This window comes from Oncorhynchus kisutch, linkage group LG1, assembly GCF_002021735.2.
Source record: "Oncorhynchus kisutch isolate 150728-3 linkage group LG1, Okis_V2, whole genome shotgun sequence".
Taxonomy (NCBI): domain Eukaryota; kingdom Metazoa; phylum Chordata; class Actinopteri; order Salmoniformes; family Salmonidae; genus Oncorhynchus; species Oncorhynchus kisutch.
In genome coordinates, this window is record NC_034174.2 from 36348856 (window position 1) to 36373234 (window position 24379).

The 24379-nt window shown below is 42.2% G+C and overlaps 1 protein-coding gene across 1 annotated transcript in view; it reads left to right on the forward strand.

Annotated features, from left to right (window-relative positions):
- The window catches only part of LOC109872912 (potassium voltage-gated channel subfamily B member 1-like), an 84125-nt gene extending 64957 nt beyond the window's left edge, over positions 1–19168 (forward strand). Inside the window, exon 2 of the mRNA XM_020464371.2 lies at positions 12811–19168. Coding sequence (XP_020319960.1) covers positions 12811–14697 — 1887 coding nt within the window. The 3' untranslated portion in view covers positions 14698–19168. The remainder of the gene's footprint in view (positions 1–12810) is intronic.
- The last annotated feature ends 5211 nt before the right edge of the window (positions 19169–24379 follow it).

Sequence of the window (24379 nt, forward strand, 5' to 3'; positions counted from 1 at the left end):
CACTCCACTCCCCACCTGCCTCATATAAGGCTGTTTGTTAGTGGTTCTGGGAGGGTGATAAAGGAGTAGGTGAGGAGGGGAGACAAGTTTGGGGGAGTTTGAGGGTAGACTTGCAAACACCTGGGTCACTCCCAACATGGAACTTTCTGACCAGTCTGTTCCCTATTGGTGTAGGTGTTTTTGTCTACACTGTTCTCTACCCCATACTATTCTCACGTCGGGCCTGAGGAAGACTCAGTGTTTATTGGCAGTGGCTGGGTAATTCCATCCATCCTTTCCATTACATTGTCATTAATAGAAACAAAAACAAGTGACACTGAATCCTCCAGCCGTGGCCTGTACGACCTAGTAATAAGCGGGCAGTGAAGGAGGTCAAGCATACAGTACATAGATCATAGCACCGCTACACATAACAGGATCAGAAACACCCTATGTGTGCCAATTTCACCCAGAGAGAGAAATAAATAGAGAGAGAGAGAGCGTTTCCTCTACAGACAAGATCAGGTGGTGAACTGGGCGAGCAGAGCCATGATTAAGTGCAGTGGAACTGAATCCATACTGTGTGGCCCAGGAGAGAGGGATAGAAAACTTCCCATCTTATAGCAGGCTTTCTAGAGCAATACAATCCTATTACATTTATCCTTCTCTGTCCTCTCTGCTCCAGGTGGCAGACATGTTTCTTGTATCCTCTTTTCCATCCCTCCCCCTCTCTCACATCTCCCCCTGGCCCTGGGCTGGCCTCAGCTCCCATCAGACTGGTGGTAAAACTAGATGTGATGCCCAGGGGGGTGCAGACAGTACATGATAGCACAGATCTCCATACAACCCCACAGCAGAGCTCCTACACTAGCTGCTCTGGTGGGGAGTGGAGTTCTCTCTCCCTCTTCCTCCCTCTTTTCATCCTTCAACCCTCATGAAGCTTGATGAAGCTGATTGAACTGCTACCTCTTTGCGCACCCCACTAAGCACCCACTCACACATACCTTGTTCAGGACAGGAGGATCGCTCTGCTCGCACTTCAGGACATATTAAATATTCACAATGCCTCCAAGGAGACGGAGGAGGGGCCGCTAGCGCTTTGGTCTAATTACTGAAACAGGAGTATATGTGGGCAGGGTGGGGAGGATTGCATGTGTGTGTCTGTATGCTACTGAATTTATAGACATGTACTGTGTGTGTGGTATGCACACAAGTGAACAGGAGTGAATGTGTCTACATCTCACCTGAATTAATGTTTGTCCTGTCTTGTATGTGAATATCTGCCAGATGTAGCATTAGTGAACGGCAGTGGATCCACATGCTCCTTTACCTCATCATTTACTCCTAATGACAGGCAGTGCGGTCATGGGGACATATCGTCCCGTTTCCTGTTTGCGTAACACTCAGACACCAGAGACACATCCAACCCTGCTGGTCCTTCACCCCTGCCCTGCCTTGCCGCCTTACAGACACATCCAATCCTGCTGGTCCTTCACCCCTTCCCTGCCTGGCCACCTTACAGACACATCCAACCCTGCTGTTCCTTTATCGCTTCCCTGCCTGGCCTCCTTACAGATACATCCAACCCTGCTGTTCCTTCACCGCTGCCCTGCCTGGCCTCCTTACAGATACATTCCAACCCTGCTGTTCCTTCACCGCTGCCCTGCCTGGCCTCCTTACAGACACATCCAACCCTGCTGTTCCTTCACCGCTGCCCTGCCTGGCCTCCTTACAGACACATCCAACCCTGCTGTTCCTTCATCCCTGCCCTGCCTGGCCTCCTTACAGACACATCCAACCCTGCTGTTCCTTCACCGCTGCCCTGCCTGGCCACCTTACAGACACATCCAACCCTGCTGTTCCTTCACCGCTGCCCTGCCTGGCCTCCTTACAGACACATCCAACCCTGCTGTTCCTTCACCGCTGCCCTGCCTGGCACCTTACAGACACACACGCTATGATTCAGTCCCCTCGAGAATACCTCCCACTCCCACTTACCACAAATCAACCCTACTCCTCTCACATCACTGATCCGGCCTCTGCCTGGCTCCCACACCCACACGAATCGCCATCTTGTGGGACCCTGATGCCATCTCCACACACACACACCTCACACTTCCTCCTCCAGGAAACTCACAAGTTTCTGCCACACTGCCTGATTCCCTGCTTCAGTCAGTCACTCTAGTCTAACCCATCCACCTCTGTAGAGTGTTGTCTTTGCGATCAGTGGCCTAGGTATACTTCTCTCTGAGTGAATCCATGTCACTGTGATCTCTTCTCTGCCTGGCTGGCTGGGACTGGCACTGCGCCCAGACTGGAGTGGGAAGATGCATTATGGGAGAGAGATTGAGGGGGAGGGGGGGCTGTCATGCTTCGGCTGCTCTTCTATAGTTAGCACACACACACACCTGGAGTCAGTTTCAAGGCTGCCGTTTGTATTTAGTACGAGTCATTAGGCACTCTGCAGCCCTGTCTGCTCGTCAGGCCACATTAGCCATGATCTGATCAGTGTGAGTTCCCCTCAAAGGCCCGTTTTAGAACCAGGCCTCAGGAGCCAAGAGCTCCGTGTTCCCTTGTATGCTACTTTACCCACTCTAGCCAGAGAGATGTGCATACAGTTCCCATTCACACCACACGGTGCTGCTTGGATTGTAGTTGATATACACTGAACTAAAATATAAATGCAAAATGTAATGTGTTGGTCCCGTTTCATGAGCTGAAATAAAAGATCCCAGAAAGTTTCCATACGCACAAAATGATTTATCTAAATTTTTATGCACAAATTTGTTTACATCCATGTTAGCGAGCCATTCTCCTTTGCTAAGATAATACATCTCTACCTGACAAGTGTGGCATATGAAGAAGCTGATTAAACAGCATGATAATTACACAGGTGCACCTTGTGCTGGGGACAATAAAAGGCCACTCTAAAATGTTCAGTTATGTCACACAACACAATGCCACATACGTCTCAAGTTTTGAGGGAGTGTGCAATTGGCCTGCTGACTGCAGCAATGTCCACCAGAGCTGTTGCCAGAGAATGTAATGTTAATTTCTCTACCATAAGCCGTGTCCAACGACATTTTTGAGAATATGGCAGCATGTCCAACCAGCCTCACAACCGCAGACCACATGTAACCACGCCAGCCCAGGACCTCCACATCCGGCTTCTTCACCTAAAGGATCGTCTGAGACCAGCCACCCGAATAGCTGATGAAACTGTGGGTTTGTACAACTGAAGAATGTCTTTACAAACTGTCAGAAACTGTCTCAGGGAAGCTCATCTGCTCGTCATCCTCACTAGGGTCTTGACCTGACTGCAGTTCGGGGACGTAACCGATTTGAGTGGACAAATACTCACCTTCGATGGCCACTAGCACGCTGGAGAAGTGTGCTCTTCATGGATGAATCCCGGTTTCAATTGTACCGGGCAGATGGCAGACCGCCTGTATGGAGTTGTGTGAGAAAACGGTATGCTGATGTCAACATTGTGAACAAAGTGCCCCATGGTGGCGGTGTGGTTATGGTATGGGCAGACATACGCTACGAACAACAAACACAATTGCATACTATCAATGGAAATTTTAAGATGCCGTGGTGCCGTGACGAAATCCTGAGGTCCATTGTCGTGCCATTTATCCACTGCCATCCCCCCATGTTTCAGCATGATGATGCATGGCCCCATGTCGCAAGGATCTGTACACCATTCCTGGAGCTGAAAATGTCCCAGTTCTTCCATGGCCTGCATACTCACCAGACACTGTCACCAGTGGTGGAAAAAGTACCCAATAGTCATACTTTAGAAAAAGTAAAAGTCACCCAGTAGAATCTAAAAGTCTAAAAGTATTTGGTTTTAAATATACTTAAGTATCAAAAGTACATGTAATTGCTAAAATATACTTAAGTACCAAAAGTAAAGGTAAAAGTACAACAAATTTCAAATTCCAAATATTAAGCAAACCACACGGCACCATTTAATTTTTTATTTACAGATATCCAGGGGCACACTCTAACACTCAGACATCATTTACAAACAAAACATGTGTTTAGTGAGTCTGCCAGATCAGCCGCTGTAGGGATGACCAGGAATGTTTTCCTGATAAGTGTGTGAATTTTCCTGTCCCGCTAAGCATTCAAAATGCAAAGAGTACTTTTGGGTGTGAGGGACGAATGGAGTTAAAAGTTCATACTTTTTTAAAGAATGTAGTGAGGGAAAAGTTAAAGTGCCTTCAGAAAGTATTCAGACCTCTTGACTTTTTCCACACTTTGTAACATTACAGCCTTATTCTAAAATTAATTTAATTATTTTTTTTACTCATCAATCTACACACAATACCCCATAATGACAAAGCAAAAACAGGTATTTTGACATTTTTGCTAATTATAAAAAAAAGAAAACTGAAATATCACATTTACATAAGTATTCAGACCATTTACTCAGTACTTTGTTGAAGCAGCTTTGGCAACAATTACAGCATGAAGTCTTTTTGGGTATGATGCTACAAGCTTCACACACCTGTATTTGGGAGTTTCTCCCATTCTTCTCTGCAGATCCTTTCAAGCTCTGTCAGGTTGGATGGGGAGCGTCGCTGCACAGCTATTTTTAAGTCAAGGTGTCTTAATACTTTCCCGAAGGCACTGTAGTAAAGTAAAGTACAGATACCCCAAAAAACGACTTAAGTAGTACTTTCAATTATTTTTACTTAAGTACTTTACATCAGTGCATGTCACCCATTGAGCATGTTTGGGATGCTCTGGATCGACGTGTACCATCAGAGAGTTCCAGTTCCCGCCAATATCCAGCAACTTCGCACAGCCATTGAAGAGGACAACATTCCACAGGCTACAATCAACAGCCTAGTCAACTCTATGCGAAGGAGATGTATGGGGTCAATCTCACGCCATATGTATTGAATTCAAAATAAAATAAATCGTGAACATGAATGACCTGTTGCACAACGCAACGCAGGTGTTGGTGACTGGTTCGCCATACACCTGCGCCGAACGTTGTGAAACAGGTCATTCATATGTCTACCTAAGTAGTTAGATGGTTTGTCATTAAATGTATTAGATAGACATGCTTCTAATATCCATACATTATTGACACGTGACTGACAATTTTGAAGTACGTTAGCTAAAACACTAAAACAAGGTGACGTCAGAACGTCTACTTAAGTAGGCAATAGAAAAAAAGCCTGTCTATCATGTTCATTGATGGGTTAAGATGAACCGTCACTCAAAAACTAGCAGACCAATAGAGACTCATTGTCTACGCCTCCCTCTAAACCCCGCCCTTCATGGAAAAATGATGCCAAAACTCGAAATCGAAAAGACTGGCAGTGAAAGCAAAGAAACAGAAATTTAAAGCAAAGATACGAGCAGTGTAACCAAAAGGTTGTACATGCAGGCAAGAGCATAGGCAACATCTATTCAATAGGATTGGTTGCTGGGAAGGTTTAACAGAAAATTATTTTTCAATTTATTTTATTTTGAATTCAATACATATGGCGTGAAATTGACCCCATGGAGATGTGCGCGCTGCATGAGGTGGTCATTCCAGATACTGAATGGTTTTCTGATCCACGCCCCTACCTTTTTTTTAAAGGTATCTGTGACCAACAGATGCATATCAGTATTCCCAGTCATGTGAAATCCATAGATTAGGGCCTAATACATTTATTTCAAATGACTGATTTCCTTATATAAACTGTAACTCTGTAATTGTTGCATGTTGCGTTTATATTTTTGTACAGTGTAATTGACCTGGATTCTCAGTGCGTGGAGCTGGCTCTATGGCTTTACATGGTCCACGTTCTAACACTTAAGCTCTCCCCATCCCGGCGTTGTAACCCAACACTGAGTGTGAGAGTGTGAGAGATAAACATCTTCATGTAGACTAGACACAGAGAGCAGGTTGGATGAATCTTTCAGTAGGGCAAGCGGATACCTCTGCTTTATTTAATGCTATAACATAATACATTTAAAGGTGTGATAATGTTCACGTGATATGGTGTGTTATGTCTTGAAGTGTGTGGAATGTTGTGGAACGTCATTTGTGTTTGGTCCACAGGCAGAGTTACAGTATTGCATGTCTGGATGTCAGGCGTAATGTGCACACGTAATGTGTCATGCATGAGGTACAGTATACCTAACGACCACATCAGCCAATGTGTGTCAGTTTAAGTGTGTCAGTGAAATACTCAAGAATCACAAACACTACACAGTATTAGAGGTCGACCGATTATGATTTTTCAATGCCGATACCGATACCGATTATTGTAGGACCTCAAAAAAAAGAAGATACCGATTAATCGGCCAATTTTCTTTTTTATGCATTTGTAATAATAACAATTACAACAATACTGAATGAACACTTATTTTAACTTAATATAATACATCAATAAAATCAATTTAGCCTCAAATAAATAATGAAACATGTTCAATTTGGTTTAAATAATGCAAAAACAAAGTGTTGGAGAAGAAGGTAAAAGTGCAATATGTGCCATGTAAAAAATATAACGTTTAAGTTCCTTGCTCAGAACATGAGAACATATGAAAGCTGGTGGTTCCTTTTAACATGAGTCTTTAATATTCCCAGGTAAGAAGTTTTAGGTTGTAGTTGTTATAGGAATTATAGGACTATTTCTCTCTATCCCATGTGTATTTCATATACCTTTGACTATTGGATGTTCTTATAGGCACTTTAATATTGCCAGTGTAACAGTATAGCTTCCGTCCCTCTCCTCACCCCTATCTGGGCTCGAACCAGGAACACATCGACAACAGCCACCCTCGAAGCAGCGTTACCCATGCAGAGCAAGGGGAACAACCACTCCAAGTCTCAGAGCGAGTGACGTTTGAAACGCTATTAGCGCGCACCCCGCTAACTAGCTAGCCATCGGTTACACCAGCCTAATCTCGGAAGTTGATAGGCTTGAAGTCATAAACAGCTCAATGCTTGAAGCACAGCGAAGAGCTGCTGGCAAAACTCACGAAAGTGCTGTTTGAATGAATGCTTACGAGCCTGCTGGTGCCTACCACCGCTCAGTCAGACTGCTCTATCAAATCCTAGACTTAATTATAACATAACAAGACACAGAAATACGAGCCTTAGGTCATTAATATGGTCGAATCCGGAAACTATCATCTCGAAAACAAGACGTTTATTCTTTCAGTGAAATACAGAACCGTTCCGTATTTTATCTAACGGGTGGCATCCCTAAGTCTAAATATTCCTGTTACATTGCACAACCTTCAATGTTATGTCATAATTACGTAAAATTCTGGCAAATTAGGCGGTCCAAACTGTTGCATGTACACTGACTCTGCGTGCAATGAATGTAAGAGAAGTGACAATTTCACCTGGTTAATATTGCCTGCTAACCTCGATTTCTTTTAGCTAAATATGCAGGTTTAAAAATATATATTTCTGTGTATTGATTTTAAGAAATGCATTGATGTTTATGGTTAGGTACAGTTGTGCAACGATTGTGCTTTTTTCGCAAATGCGCTTTTGTTAAATCATCCCCCGTTTGGCAAAGTTGGATGTCTTTGTTAGGAAGAAATAGTCTTCACAGTTCGCAACGAGTCATGTTAGCAGGCAATATTAACAAAATATGCAGGTTTAAAAATATATACTTGTGTATTGATTTTAAGAAAGGCATGGATGTTTATGGTTAGGTACACGTTGGAGCAACAACAGTCCTTTTTCGTGAATATGCACCGCATCGATTATATGCAACGCAGGACACACTAGATAAACTAGTAATATCATCAACCATGTGTAGTTAACTAGTGATTATGATTGATATATTGTTTTTTTATAAGATAAGTTTAATGCTAGCTAGCAACTTACATTTGCTTCTTACTGCATTCGCGTAACAGGCAGTCTCCTCGTGGAGTGCAATGTAATCAGGTGGTTAGAGCGCTGGACTAGTTAACTGTAAGGTTGCAAGATTGAATCCCCGAGCTGACAAGGTAAAAATCTGTAATTCTGCCCCTGAACAAGGCAGTTAACCCACCGTTCCTAGGCCGTCATTGAAAATAAGAATGTGTTCTTAACTGACTTGCCTAGTTAAATAAAGGATAAATAAAGGTGTAAAAAAATAAAAAATAAATCGGTGTCCAAAAACACCGATTTCCAATCATTATGAAAACTTGAAATCGGCCCTAATTAATCGGTCATTCCGATTAATCGATCGACCTCTACACAGTATCCTTATAAACACATTGGAAATATAAGGAGACATACAATGACAATATTCAATGGTCAGATAGACTTCGTCCTTGTCAATAGGTAAAGTGCAGTTTACACTTGAAATGGTGTGAACTTGAGTCATTAACGGTGATTGGTTGAGAGAATCGTTAATGGGAGCAAATCCCCTTTGGATCTAATGTGTTTGTAGATTTTTATACATCACTTTGGTCCCTCAGGATCCTGACAAGATGAAGAACATGTTAGGTGTGGCTCTGATTGAGTTTGAACTGTCTGGCCTTTAATTCACTCTCTTTTAGCTGGGGCATTGAGCTGATGCTGGAACACTATAGCCCAGACTGCCTCTACCTCTTTGTCTCTTTCTATCTCTCTTTCTCTCTCGCTCAGCCTCTCCCTAAAGGCCAGGGTGGGTTTGCAGGCACCTCACCTGCCAGGATTAATTAAAGCTAATGAATGCTGAGCGGTGCCAGGGAATAATCCTGCATTCCACTGACCTGGGACAGGGACAGGGACCTCCACTGTGACCTTGTGTCGAGATGACACACACACTAGCTGGGAGAGGACTAAAAGGTGTGCCACACCCAGCGTACATGGCCCTGATCTGAATGCGCTCTGTTAATCCACAACACCTCGTCCAGATCCTGATGTACTCAGCATGTAGTACTCATCATCCTGTCCCCTGTAACTTCCACACAGGTTCAAATGCTCTTATCATGCAGGGGAGTCACAGGCTGTTCTATGAATCTAGGTCTCTAGTAGTCTGCTAGTAGGACAGACTCACTTTGCAAGGTGCTTTGTAGAAGAACTAGGACAATAAGTCTGAGGAAGTCAGTCTGAAGGTGAGAGGCAGATGGGAGGGACTGAGAGGATAGGCAGAAAGAAGGAGAGGAACAAAGTCACAGATTTGACAGGGATATGACACCACAATTTACAGCTGCACAGCAAATTTGAAATAAGAAACGTAACACCCACAGTGTTAAATGTAAGAATCTCTTAGTGTGTACTGAATATGTGACCATCAGAAATAGTGTTAAACTAACACTTTTAAAGTGTTGATGAACTAACACCCTAAGAATGTTTAGTCCCTAAAACCATGGGCAACATCCGATTTTAAATTAAAATTTTATTAGAGCTGATGCTGTTACACTTTCTCAGTGTCAGGGAATTAACACCTATGGTGTTACAGTAACTTGCTTTGGGGTGTTGTTTTAACACTGTAGGGCAGGGATGGGAAACTTTGATGGGGTGGAGGCCACAAAAAATATATATATGGTTTGCGTACCCACATCCAAAGCTTCCACATTGCAAGCAAAACATTGTAGTGGCCCCACTCTAGACAGAGAGAAAACATTTTTGCATGACTCAATAGGCACGCTGCAGTCCTGTTTAGAGTTAATTTTGTGCAATTCTACACATTTTGCAATGGTGTGTAGAGAAAATGTTACAATTTTAAAGCAAGTTTGCTGCATTCTACACATCTTGCCATGGGCCAGAGAGAAGATTTAGCAATTTTATAACACATTTCATGCAATTCTATTCATTTTGCCATGTGGTGTAGAGCAAATGTTACAGTTTTAAAGCACATTTCATGATTTCTACACATTTTGCCATGGGGCGGAGAGTAGATTTTGCAATTTTATAAGACGTTTCATGCAGTTCTACTCATTTCGCCATGTGGCGGGGTGAAATGTTTGCAATTGTTAATATGAGTGAGACTGACTGATACAAATCAGGGGGGGGGGGTTGTTTAGATAGATGGCTGCTAACTTAATTTAGCTAAAAATTAAAAAATCTAAAAATTGTTAGCTGACATGGACTAATTCACTGACTATTGGTGAGTAACATAACAAGAGGAAAACTGCTGATGCACAACCAAATTTAGAAATGGCATCTTGTGTAGCCTACTATTTTAACTCGCAACAGTAAGTTGAGACCCCAGCCCAAAATAATAATGGGGGGGGAGATTGATCCAAGGGCCTTCAAAGGCACCCTGGGAAATATTTATTTATTTCCCAGGGTGCCTTTCGAGTGCATTTTAAATGGCACCAGTGCCACCCATGATTGTGTTTGCTAGTGACATCCTGTAGCCTTCAATTAGTGAGTGCCTAAGCTCATATTTTCTCCAAAAAACTACATTATAACAAGGCTTTGCTTTTTTGACAATACCATACTTTGACAGCCTAGTTTTACCCTAACACAGTTGTTTGAAACTACTGGTTTGCAAGTCATATCACTAGCTTGCGAAGTGTTACATAATTCCAATCGGAATTCAGCCAGTTAGGATATCCAACAATTGTAACTTTTAATCACCCGTAATTTGCAGTTAGAATGAGTGTCAAGGTAAGGAAGATTGAAAAATTAGACTTCCGGGCCTCCCGAGTGCACTGCATCGCAGCGCTTGAGGCATCACTACAGACCCGGCTTCGACCGGGAGTCCCATAGGACAGGGCACAATTGTACGGGTTAGGGCAGGTTTTGGCCGCTCTAACGACTCCTTGTGGTGGGCCGGGCGCCTGCAGGCTGACTGTGGTCGTCAGTTGAACGGTGTTTCCTCATATTGGTGCAGCTGGCTTCCAGGTTAAGCGGGCAGGTGTTAAGAAGCGTGGTTTGGTGAGTCATGTTTCGGAGGACCTTTGCCTCTCCCAAGCCCGTTGGGGAGTTGTAGTGATGAGACAAGGATATCACGAAAAAGGGGGTAAAAAAATATGTACAGTACCGGTCAAATGTTTTAGAACACCTATTCATTCCAGGGTTTTTCTTTATTTTTACTATTTTCTACATTGGAGAATAATAGTGAAGACATCAAAACTATGAAATAACACATATGGAATCATGTAGTAATCAAAAAAGTGTTAAACAAATCTAAATATATTTTATGTTTTAGATTCTTCGAAGACAGCTTTGCACACTCTTGGCATTCTCTCAACCAGCTTCATGAGGTAGTCACCTGGAATGCATTTCAATTAACAGGTGTGCCTTGTTAAAGGTTAATGTGTTGAATTTCTTTCCTTCTTAATGCATTTGAGCCAATCAGTTGTGTTGTGACAAGGTAGGGGGGTATACAGAAAATTGCCCTATTTGGTAAAAGACCAAGTCCATATTAGGTCAAAGGTTTTAGAACACCTACTCATTCAAAGGTTTTTCTTTAGTTTTACTATTTTCTACATTGTAGAATAATAGTGAAGACATCAAAACTATGAAATAACACATATGGGATCATGTAGTAACCAAAAAAGTGTTAAACAAATCAAATATATATGCCTTGACAACAAAATGTATTTACTTCTTAATGTGATAGGGCTTTTGATTCAAATAACGCTCCATTGTGTACTTGGCGTCAATTTCAATCCCACCGGTATTTTTAAAACGTTATTTAACTAGGCAAGTCAGTTATGAACAAACTGTTATTTACAATGACGGCCTACACCAGCCAAACCCGGACAACACTGGGACAATTGTGCAGTCTGTAATACAGTCTGGAATCAAACCAGACGCCTCTAGCACTGAGATGCAGTGCCTTAGACCGCTGCGCCACTAACCCCACTAGCATCAACACTCAATGATGGTAGATAGCCTAGCGGTTAAGTAACCAAAAGGCTGCTGGTTGAAATCTCTGAACCGACTAGGTGAAAAATTGGTCGATGTGCTCTTGAGCAAGGCACTTAAACCTAATTGCTCTTGAAGGTCACTCTGGATAAGAGCGTCTGCTAAATGACTCAAATGTAAACAACACTTTTTACCTCAACACCAAGAGTTTAACACCCGCAAATTTGCTCAGATAGGGAACGCTGGTAATACACACACCATCTTTGGATCAATGTGCACCCTCATCTCATGTGTGTTCTGTCAATCCCAAGCCACATAAAATACATTTTTAATCTAAGACTACCGTACAAAGGCGGGAGGCAGGGGCGCTCCAGTACAGTAGGTGGCTAGCTAGGATACCGGTAAACAGTGACCTTCGCCCCGCCTTTCGGGCACTGCTTTCCTGCAGTTCTGATAATGAGGCCAGGTGCTTAGCAGGCGGGAGCGAAGGACACTGTCTGCTAGCTAACACTGTGGTACACATCAGGTGGGAGGCGGGGGTGATACCGGTGTCTAGCTTGCTAGGTCACCAGTAGACAGTGGCATTTGCCATCGAAAAACTCAGATAATACCAATATTTTAATCGCATATCAGGGGAAATCCAGAACATCAAAGTGTCACACAAGCATGAGGATGACATGCTAAAGGGGGGGCATTCATGCATGAACAAATGGGGTGCTCGAGGGAGGAGGGGGGGTCAGACCAGGCAATCTAAATCATATTTCTCTTTGACCTTTTTTTCTCTTAAAGAGCTGGTAGTCCTGATATGACAGTAACCTTTTCATAATGTTCAGGAGGAATCAGTCAGAGAGCTAAATGGGTCATGAATGAATCATATTCTTCAGGTGTCAGCCTCACAAAATGACTGTTATTATTTGCCGCAGCCATACTCAAGAAGTTTAAAGCGTCGTTGAAAAGTAATTTTGTCCCACAGTTGGATTCAGACAAAAAAGCGTTGAAATGATTTGGCATTAATGTTCTACATGTCAATGCACTGACGTTTGCATGTTGTCTTGGTTGTGTTTCAACAGGTCCTGGCCATCATCTCCATCCTCTTTATCGTGCTGTCAACCATTGCCTTGTCTCTGAACACCCTCCCGGAGCTGCAGGACATAGACGAGTTTGGCCAGGTGACAGACAACCCTCAGCTAGCTCACGTGGAAGCGGTGTGCATCGCCTGGTTCACCATGGAGTACCTGCTCCGCTTCATCTCCTCGCCCAGCAAGTGGAAGTTCTTCAAGGGTCCACTAAACATAATAGACCTGCTGGCCATCCTACCCTACTACGTCACCATCTTCCTGACTGAATCCAATAAGAGCGTTTTACAGTTCCAGAACGTCCGGAGGGTGGTGCAGATCTTCAGGATCATGCGTATCCTCCGTATTCTGAAGCTGGCCAGGCATTCCACAGGGCTTCAGTCTCTGGGCTTCACCCTGAGGAGGAGCTACAATGAGCTGGGCCTGCTCATCCTATTCCTGGCCATGGGCATTATGATCTTCTCCAGCCTTGTCTTCTTCGCCGAGAAGGACGAGGAGGACACCAAGTTCAAAAGCATCCCGGCCTCCTTCTGGTGGGCTACCATTACTATGACTACGGTGGGGTATGGGGACATCTACCCAAAGACTTTACTGGGTAAGATAATTGGGGGTCTATGCTGCATAGCTGGAGTGTTGGTGATAGCCTTGCCCATCCCCATCATCGTCAACAACTTCTCAGAGTTCTACAAGGAGCAGAAGAGGCAGGAGAAGGCCATCAAACGGCGGGAGGCCCTGGAGAGGGCCAAGAGGAACGGCAGCATCATCTCCATGAACATGAAGGAGGCGTTTGCACGCAGTGTCGAGCTCATAGACATAGTGGTAGAAAATAATGGAGAGAACATGGGGAAGGTGCAGGACAACCACCTGTCTGTTAGCCACAGGAAAGAGACTCCCAAGAGGACCACCTCAGAGATGGGCTTCACTCAGTCATTAGAGCCCAGCTCACCAGACAAAGCCCATCCCGCCAGCCCTCAGCAACTCAACGCTCAGAAACTGGAGGAGATGTACAACAAGATGGCTAAGACCCAGTCTCAGCCTAACCTGAACAGTAAGGACAAGGGGCATTTGTCTAAAGCGCCCAAGAAGAGAGACGAGATAGAGATGGGTATCATCCCCACAGAGCCTGCCCCAACCACAGACATGAGGAGCATGTCCAGTATTGACAGCTTCATGAGTTGTGCTGCTGACTTCAATGAAAGTGCTCGCTTCTCCCACAGCCCCAGCACCATTGTTCCAGGGAGGGTTAGCACCAACCCCGTGCTCGAGACTACCCTGGAGCACGAGGCCATGGTGTCCCCCCACAGCGCCACCAAGGTCCCCGGAGGACGAGGCTCCAAGCACGGCCTGTTCTCTGACAGCCCCCGGGGCCTACGCTTCAGCAACCCGCTAAAGAACCGCTCCCTCAAGGTCAACTTCAAAGGCGGGGACGCAGACCCTTCCTCCTCCTCCTTACCACAGGGGCCAGGGGGCGGGGCCCTCTCAGATAGCTCTGCCCTCTCTGCCCACTCCCTCATGAGTCCTGAGGTGTCTGTCTACACCACTGCCAGCAGCAAGACTCCACCCCCTGAGACCCTGATCCCGACAGTCTTCACATTCCATGACGCGTCCATCAGTAAGTTCATTGATGCTGACACGGACGAGGAGGAACACCTCCATGATAGCTCGGGTACAAACGCCTCCCAGAGGCTTCTGGGAAAAGCCAGCCCCAAGCTCAGCTCCTACAGCAGCCACCACCGCGTGGCCAACCACCTGGAGGGCTCCCAGAGAATGCTGGGTAACAGTGTGTTCCCCTTGGAGGCCCAGTCAGGTGGGGGACAGGGGAATCATGTGCTCTCCCGGGGAGAGAGGAGTCGTTCAAACACCCATAATGAGAGCAAGTGAGGTAGGGGAGGGAATAGATAGTACAGACAGGACCCAAACAGGAGGACATTGTGCATAACTCTGCAGATCTGGTCACACACTGTAGATTTAGGCATTACTGAATCAGCATTGTGCTAAAATAAATGTTGTTAATTTCCTTGTGTTTTCTTCCTCAAAACTGGCCTTAGTTATATGTGACTATGTGTATGCATAGCGTGCACGTGTGTTTGTATGTCTGTAGGTGTATGTGTATGCAGGATGACAGGCAGATAAACATACACACACAGTTATGCAGTATTTTATGTATATTGTTTTCCTTTTTTTATAATATAAATAGTATATTTTCTTTGGTCTGTTATTTTATGACTCTATCTGAGAGGTGAACTTTCATCCTTGTTTATCAACAGTTTGGTTCAGCCATTAGAAAGGTAACGGCCACTTTGATTTCCTGTCTGTTTCCTCATTCCCATCACGCCTCTGCCTCCCACCTCCCGCCTCCCGGGTAGCACTAACCGCATTAACCGAATGTTTTCAATTCTGTACAGGGTATTCTTTGTTGTTTTGTTTGTTTACTTATTTTTTTGTTTTTTATTGTGTGTGTTTTATCCAGACAGGTTAGGGTTAGGTTTAACCCACTCTCCTTTATATTTTAATACTCTCTCAGATGTGTGGTTGTGGATGATTGTCATACTTCATATCCAATCACCATTGATACTGGGGAGGGGATAATAGCATCCATTTAGGCTGGATTGAAAGTACTGAAAACACTCAGATTTTCCTTTTTAAAGTTCCACATTTGTACAATTGATAATACTGTAATAGCATATAACTCAACAAGAACATGAAAAAAGAACACACTCATTGGGCAAAAAGTTATATTTTTAAAATATATTTTTAGTATGGTATATTAGAAGAATGAATTATGCTAAACTCATAGATTTGCATTTCAATACATTGTTTTATTTTAGAGAGAATATTACAAGATAATGAATTTGTATTTTTTGCTAGTAGTTAGGGTAAATGTTTGTCCTTCTATCCTTCGTACAATGTGAATAACTTTGTATAACACTCTGTTAAACCCAGGGCATCTTTAATCATATCATGGCCCCACAAAATGTTATTAATTCATTATAACAATAGTTTCAAAACAGCAGAATGTCCAAAATATTTCATGAAGCCAGGACAAACTCAAACACAGCGGAGATGAAGGGAGAAGGGAGGAGTGGAAGGGGGAGATGGTAAGATGGCACACAGGAAGTGAGGACAGGAAGAAAGAATAGGGAAGAGCACTTTATCATGGTCTCATTGGATGACTTCCACACTATGGATGGTAGAGCTGGGGACCAGCTGCCAGAATTCACAACAAGCATCATATGGCTACATACACAGACACTGACAAACACAGAGCCACTCACATGCTCATACACATGCAGTCAACACATGCTCATACACATGCAGTCAACACATGCTCATACACATGCAGTCAACACATGCTCATACACATGCAGTCAACACATGCTCATACACATGCAGTCAACACATGCTCACAGGCATGTTTTATGTGGGTTCAATCTAAACTTAACCTATCCCAGTACATCTCATAGGTAGTATCTGATACAGACCACATTTCCAGCTCAATATATTCACTACCCTCGTACACTTTACAATGTTAAAGATACAATTTTAATTTAGCCTTTAAAACACCCGGCTAAACACTCAATATAGAGTGAGAAAAAAGTGTATTGTCGACTTACATTGTCCTATTTTTCTATTGTCAGACTACATGCAAAGAGATAGGTATTTCTGTGCCTCTGCCAGTAAAAAACTTGCTTCCCTCCCCCATCTCCACTCTGAAAAGTCTGTCACTATAGCCTCAGTTTAATAGAGCTCACATGACAATTCAATAAAGTGTAAAGCAAATAAACACAGAGAACTGGGTCACCATGCTGTCAGGGTGTGGTATTAAAGCACACAAACACCCAGACACGCAATACACACAACACACACACACACTGGTAGCACACAGGGACACACACAGCAATAGTGTGCTGCCCCATAGACTTAAATAAATAAATACACACATAATTTTGAATAACCAAAGCCAAACACAATCACACATGAGGGCATGGCCTACTAAAGAAATATACTATCAAAAATTAAAAGAGATCCCTAGGGGGAGGGGGGGGGGGGGTGGTAGGCTGGTGTGACCAACCATTTAGTTAGTTACAGTCAGATGATGAGAGAACAGTTGGGCAGAGAGCTGTCTGTTTCTCCTGATGTCTGTAGCTATTCATGTGGACCTCAGGCCCTAGTCCAGCCCCACTTTATATCCATAGCCAGTCCACTATTAGATTATTTTATCCCTAACAATGGAATATTGGGCCATTTAGTCTGTATTGGAATTAATTTAATAAGCATTACAGAGCATTGTAGGACACTTGACCTCTTAACACACACCCGGTAGAAAGACCATTACCCCCTGACATACCAGAGCAGCATTACTTCCTTTAAGACACATATTAAATATAGATCACTTTATCATCTATGTTCATGCTTTCCTTTTCAAAGGGAAGATGGCTATTAAATCAATAGGACTACTGTACCGAGTCAAGGAATAAAGCCTGTCTGTTTGGTGACTCAAACACTGAGGGATATTTTGAGTGTGTTCCATTCTCCTGTTTAACACAAAACACAAGAGTGTTTGTGATCATTTTTGTGTATTTCCTACTGAAAGGGTTGCACTCTTGAGCATGTTTGTGTATAATGAGGCAGGTTTTTGGAGTTGAATCCATTTCTCTGGTTCCATAAATACCAGTCTGGGCAGGGCAGTGGAAAGATCAGGCCACCAACAAAGTGGCTTAGGTACACCTGTGCCTTTGGCAGTTCAAGTCACAGAGTTCTTTGAAAGTAAACGTTTTAAAGAGTAAAGTGTCAGGGATAGGTGAATTGGCATTTACAAGAAAATAACAGGCCAGGTAAAGTTGTGAGAGGGTTCCGTTGTGGGAACTGCATATCCATGGATAAGTTGCATTTTAGAGACAAGAGGGTAGGCCTACATTGTTCTCTTATTGCAAGGTGTATTATTATTCTCATAAAATGATATTATTATATACCTGCTTCATCTGTCTCAGAATACTTTGTCAACTGTCCCGTTCTCTATAGCTGAAAGTCCTCGGAGGCATCTAACCTTGAAGTCGGGTTCAGTTCTCAAGCCCCCACAATTCACCTTCAAAACATTTGGTAATTGCTACAGTGAGTGGGCCCCTAAGTAACTACTGATTATGTGCATAACATCAAGGCCCAACACCCCCTGTATTAAATCCAATACAAACTGAATTCAGACAAATGATTAATTCAAAAATGTATTTGGATCTTTCCTGTATTAGTAGTCTTCTAGGTCTAGGATATTGATGTATAACAATCAATACATTGTAACAAAGTCGGAGATGGGGAAATGGGAGGATATATGCATAGATCATACGAAAGTCAGGGTCTCCTTCCACATAAAATACTACAGCAGAGCTCATTCACACATGGTAAAGTCAAATTTAACAATCAATCAATCAAATGTATTTATAAGCCCTTCATTTATTTAAAAAAAAAACGTCACAAAGTGCTATACAGAAATCCAGCCTAAAACCCCAAACAGCAAGCAATACAGATGTAGAAGCATGGTGGCTAGGAAAAACTCCAGAGAAAGGCAGGAACCTAGGAAGAAACCAAGAGAGGAACCAGGCTCTGAGGGGTGGCCAGTCCTCTTCTGTGCCGGATGGAGACTATAAGAGTACATGGCCATTTAAGGCCAGATTGTTCTCCAAGATGTTCAAACATTCATAGATGACCAGCAGGGTCAAATAATACAGATTTCAAACCAGCATAATGGTGATCATGATTCCTGTTTCTCTTTTACACTCTGGTGTTGGATGAACTTCTATGATTTTAATGTGGCTTTTATTTGTTTTTGTTTCCCATTTTCTTTTGTTATAAATAAATGCGCTCTATTGGACCCTGAGCTATCTCTTTGAAACGGGCCTCCTACTTGGCCAAACCAAACACACGGACTCCAGACAGACTCATTAATAACATTCTTACTACATGGTTGTAAATATGATGTCCCCAAAAGCACAATTGATTATTTATTTGATTCATCATTTTATTTCATCATCACCAACTACCAAACAAACAGATGCAGCCAACTGCTAATGCTCCACAAACTGAACCGAATTATCCCCCCTTTTCCAGAGAATGTATCCTCCCCTCCGCTCTCTCACGCAGCCCTCTATGCTGTCGTTTTTAAGTTTCATGCTTCGTTTGTACCAGTTTACTTTCTAGGCTCTTGTCTATGTTGTGTTCTGTTGTTTGACGCATGTAGCGCTACCAAGTTATGACACAGAAACTGTAAATTTCTTGTACATAGCAAAAGCAAAATGTCTATGATCTTTTTGAATCAATGTTCTCCCTTTACTGACTGAAAACGAAATACAAGTCCAGAATGAAATATCAGTCTCTGTCTGTTCTTGTTGGTATGTATTTATAAATACATCAACGCATTTCAAACAGTGTCCAGTTCCACTAAAAACTGTGAGGAACTGAATGATATTTGCCTTAGATGTCAAATGTATACAGTATCTGCTATCTAATAGCGCCCTCCAGTGTCCGAGGTCTATATTGTCAAAGCATACACTCAACGAGTGAAATATTTCTCTCTCTCGGTTGGTCTCTCTCTCCGTATCGCTCTCGGGCGGTCGGTCTAATCAATAATGCAAAGAGGGAATTCCAGACCTCATTATTTTTTCATTAACATTTTATGAAGCAAAGCCCTGCCCTGGAATCACTGCATTTCAGCCATGCCACTAACTACGTTTCCATATATAGTTTTTATGTAAATTCATACCATATTTAAAACAAATCACGACAGCTGTGATAGAAACAGGAAGTTGTGGTACAATTTCACAAATGCCGACAGATAATTTGTTCGTTCGACATGGTATGATCTTTTTGTGTGGGTAAACTTAGTTACACCTTTATGCGCAAATATTGATATTAATAACCATCATATCTAAGTAAACTTGGAGTCACACGGTGACATGGTGTGTGGTCCTCCCACTACAAATTGGGAAAACATGCAGTTTATTAGGCTACAGATTAAATCAATTATGATGAACTTGAGGGTGGCGAAAGTGCACGGTATGAACTTGATGATCCAAATCAAATCAAATTTTATTTGTCGCATACACATGGTTAGCAGATGTTAATGCGAGTGTAGCGAAATGCTTGTGCTTCTAGTTCCGACAATGCAGTAATAACGAACAAGTAATCTAACTAACAATTCCAAAAACTACTGTCTTATACACAGTGTAAGGGGATAAAGAATATGTACATAAGGATATATGAATGAGTGATGGTACAGAGCAGCATAGGCACGATACAGTAGATGATATCGAGTACAGTATATACATATGAGATGAGTATGTAAACAAAGTGGCATAGTTAAAGTGGCTAGTGATACATGTATTACATAAGGATGCAGTCGATGATATAGAGTACAGTATATACGTATGCATATGAGATGAATAATGTAGGGTAAGTAACATTATATAAGGTAGCATTGTTTAAAGTGGCTAGTGATATATTTACATCATTTCCCATCAATTCCCATTATTAAAGTGGCTGGAGTTGAGTCCTTTCCAATAAATGTCGAGGGTCTTATTATGGTGACATGATGATCGATGCTTGACTGCCGTTTGACAAATACAAATATTGTCACTCTTATCCAAGGGTGAAAGTAGAATTAATTTGGCCTCCTTTGTGTGCACGCGCGTGGTACAAAAAAATGCAGCTGAGCGGCCCTGTACGTTCTGCCGCCGTAGGCGAGACAAAACATTGCCACCCCCATTCTATCCCTGGTAAACTATAATAGTGTACAGCAGCCGCAAGCAATAGATTTGGCCTTCGGCCATTCTTTTCTAGGGCTAATAGTAGGCGGAACAGAACATAATAGCAGCCCACTTCATATGCATATGCTCCAAATTAAACATAATTTTAACACATCTGGTTAGTAGGCTATACAATGTCAATAACATATCCTACTATTTTCAATCTGATTACAGTGATAAAATCCCCAATTTCTCTATTAAATACGTTTCTTTGTACATTGGTTGGGAAAAACAGCTTGCTATAAAGAGTAAATGTCGCTCTGAAAAAGTCTCAGAAGAAAGCAGAATAATGAAAATAAAAGATTCGGGGAGGAATGGACAGAGAAATAGGCATTCTTACCATATTTCTCCAATGCCAAACCATAATGTCTCGTTTGCTATGAAGCGGTTGCTGTTTTCATATCGTTAAATATTAGACATCCTTACAAATCTAAGCATGGTACTTTCAAAAGTTACTTTTCCACCCAGAGGCTCTAACGACGCAGACAAATTTAAGCTTCAACTGCTGTCTACTGGTCTGTTGCTTAACCCAACAACAGAAGGGCTTCCCTAAAAGCTGCCTGGGTTTAAGCATCTTCTCTTTTCAGAAAGTGAAAAGCTCAATTAATAGGGACAGAATAGCAAAGTAAATTTTTTGTCTTCTCGAATATCGAAGGCTGCAGCTCAGTCAGCTTCAGAATGTCAGAGACGAATCAATAAATCTCCATATTCACCAGTCACGTCTTTTGTGGGCATTAAAGCTTGTTTCCAGCCTGAGGCATCACGGAATTAAGCATTGTAGAACGCTTTATATTACCTGGATCCTTTTTTAAATTTTATTTTTTACATATATATCTTTTTTAATTTAAAGATAACAATAGATGTTATTTTTTTCCCTTTTCTTTAAGAAAGGTTATGGCATACCCTCACTCAGTTTGAGCCCTGGTTTTAACCAAACACACCAAGCCCCTCTCAGACTTTACGGAGTGCATGGTGACAGTATTGGAGGATGTGTCTATACTGACAAATCTGTGGATAGCATAATTGCATCTGTAATAGGCTCAAACAAAGCCTTCTTGTGGTTAGTGAAGTCGAATTCAAGTTTAGACAATTGTTTAAAAGTATTACTTTCAGCACCTTTTGCTGTCCATCGCTGTTTTATTATGCCGCATCCGCTCCAAAACTGATGTCTGCCCGTTTGCCTTTTTAGGTGACTTTCTCCTGCACTCTCTCCTTATTATTAATGAGTTAATGATTTAAAAAGTATGTCTCATGACATTGTAATACATTTGGTATCCAGTGTATGGGCTGCAGAAAAACCTCATAGGGTACTACTACTCTTTCTACCCTAGGCTACATCATTAATGTTAAATTAATTTCAACTCAAATCAAATTGTATTTGTCACATGCGCAGAATGCAACAGGCATTCTTACCTTACCGTGAAATGCTTACTTACAAGATCTTAATCAACAATACAGTTCAATACAATAGAGTTAAGAAAATATTTACTAAAAAAACTAAAGTGAAAAATAAATTTGAAAAGGTAACACAAGAAAATGACATAACAATAACGTGGCTATATACAGACTGTTACTGGTACCCAGTCAATGTGTGGGGGGGGTACAGGTTAGTCGAGGTCATTTGTAAAGTGACTATGCATAGATAATAAACAGCAAGTAGCAGCAGTGTAAAAACAATGTAAATAGTCTGGGTGGCCATTTGATGAATTGTTCAGCAGTCTTATAACAGGCGGTGATGCAACTGGTCAGGATGCTCTCGATGGTGTAGCTGTAGAACATTTTTGAGCTGTAGAACTCTGGAGCTCTGACAGAGTGACCATCGGGTTCACCTCCCTGACCAAGACCCTTCTCCCCCGATTGCTCAGTTTGGCACTGTCAACTGTGGAACCTTATATAGACAGGTGTGTGCCTTTCCAAATCATGTCCGATCAATTGAATTTACCACAAGTGGACCAATCAAGTTGTAGAAACAGCTCAAGGATTATCAATGGAAACAGGATGCACCTGAGCTAAATTTCGAGTCTCATAGCCAAGGGTCTGAATACTTACGTAAATAAGGTATTTCAGTTTTTTATTTTTTATAAATTTGCAAAAATTTCTAAAAACTTGTTTTCGCTTTGTCATTATGGGGTATTGTGTGTAGATTTATGAGGAACATTTTTATTTAATCCATTTTAGAATAAGGCTGTAACTTAACAAAATGTGGAAAAAGGAAAGGGGTCTGAATACTTTCCGAATTCACTGTATACCATTTAGTCATTATATAGGCCATTTGGGCATGGTTCACAGATTTCTGGGTTTGGAACCTGACTTCCTATGATCATATGTAGCAAATGGACATAACACCCCGATTTGGTACTTTAATACTTACATGTACCATTTGAATGTTATATATGCCATTTGGACATGGTTCTCTGACTTTTGGTTTTGGAACCTGACTTCCTATGATCATATGATCCAAACTGACATTTTTCCCATTTGGAGAATTTAATGTGACAAGAGGAAATTTTGCCCATTTGAAGTATTATATGCCTGACATGGACATAACATAGGCCTTATGGACAAAATCACATAAAATAAGACACAACTATAACCATACTGCTCTTTAGTAATGGATCATTGACAAAGAACAAAGAAAATGTGAAAACGGTGCAAAACTTAATTTCAAATATGCTTTTGAAATTTGTAATTTTACCCTTGAGATGTTACTTGCTGTCCATTTGCGTTATTGTTTCTGACGGTAGAGCGCACACGCCATCTATAGGATTTTTGGTTTATTGCATGGTCCATTAGGCATATGCCATTTGCAATACGTTTTGGACGATCTGCCGTCCAAATCGTTGGTATTTGCTTTTGTGTATATGGTTTGTCCAATGGCAATAAGTTGCCATTCATTTTTGCTCATAAAGCATATGGTTTCCCATACCATAGCACGGAAAAGCAACAAATAAAGCTTGACTTGTACTGGGTCAGTTGTTCGCTCTGGAGTTTGCCAAAGAGGGTTTTGAGCTAGAGCTCTGGGACTGCAACACCGCAGCCAACGAGCAGAATGCCAAGCTTGCCCGGGAACTGGGGGCCCAGGCGCACACCTACAGGGTCGAGCTTTCCCGCTGGTTGAATATTAGAGACCACTGAGCAGGTGCGGCGCGAGGTCGGCGATGTCACCATGTTGGTGAACAACATCGGGGTGGTAGGATGAAAGCTGCTGGAGTGTCCTGATGAGCTGCTGGAGAGGAAGCTCCTCGTCAACTGCCATGCGCTCTTCTAGGTGAAACTACAGAAATTACCTGCACCACATTAATTTCACATTAAATGCTCAGATAAAATGCCTGTGTTAGAAATAAAATCAGAGAGCATCAAAAAGCATCTCTTTGAATGACATAACTCGACCATTATACTTGTGCACTGTGTGCAATTGTGCAGACAATGTTTGCACACTGAAATGTGAAAAGTGGAGTATGTAACGTCAGTTGATGACATGAATGCCTCTTGAATTCATTGAAATGTTCTTTCATAACATCAGTGACTTTTCTTTTTGACTTCTTCAGTCACAGACCATTATACTTGTGCACTGTGTGCAATTGTGCAGACAGTGTTTGCTCACTGAAATGTGAAAAGTGGAGTATGTAACGTCAGTTGATGACATGAATGCCTCTTGAATTCATTGAAATGTTCTTTCATAACATCAGTGACTTTTCTTTTTGACTTCTTCAGTCACAGACCATTATACTTGTGCACTGTGTGCAATTGTGCAGACAGTGTTTGCT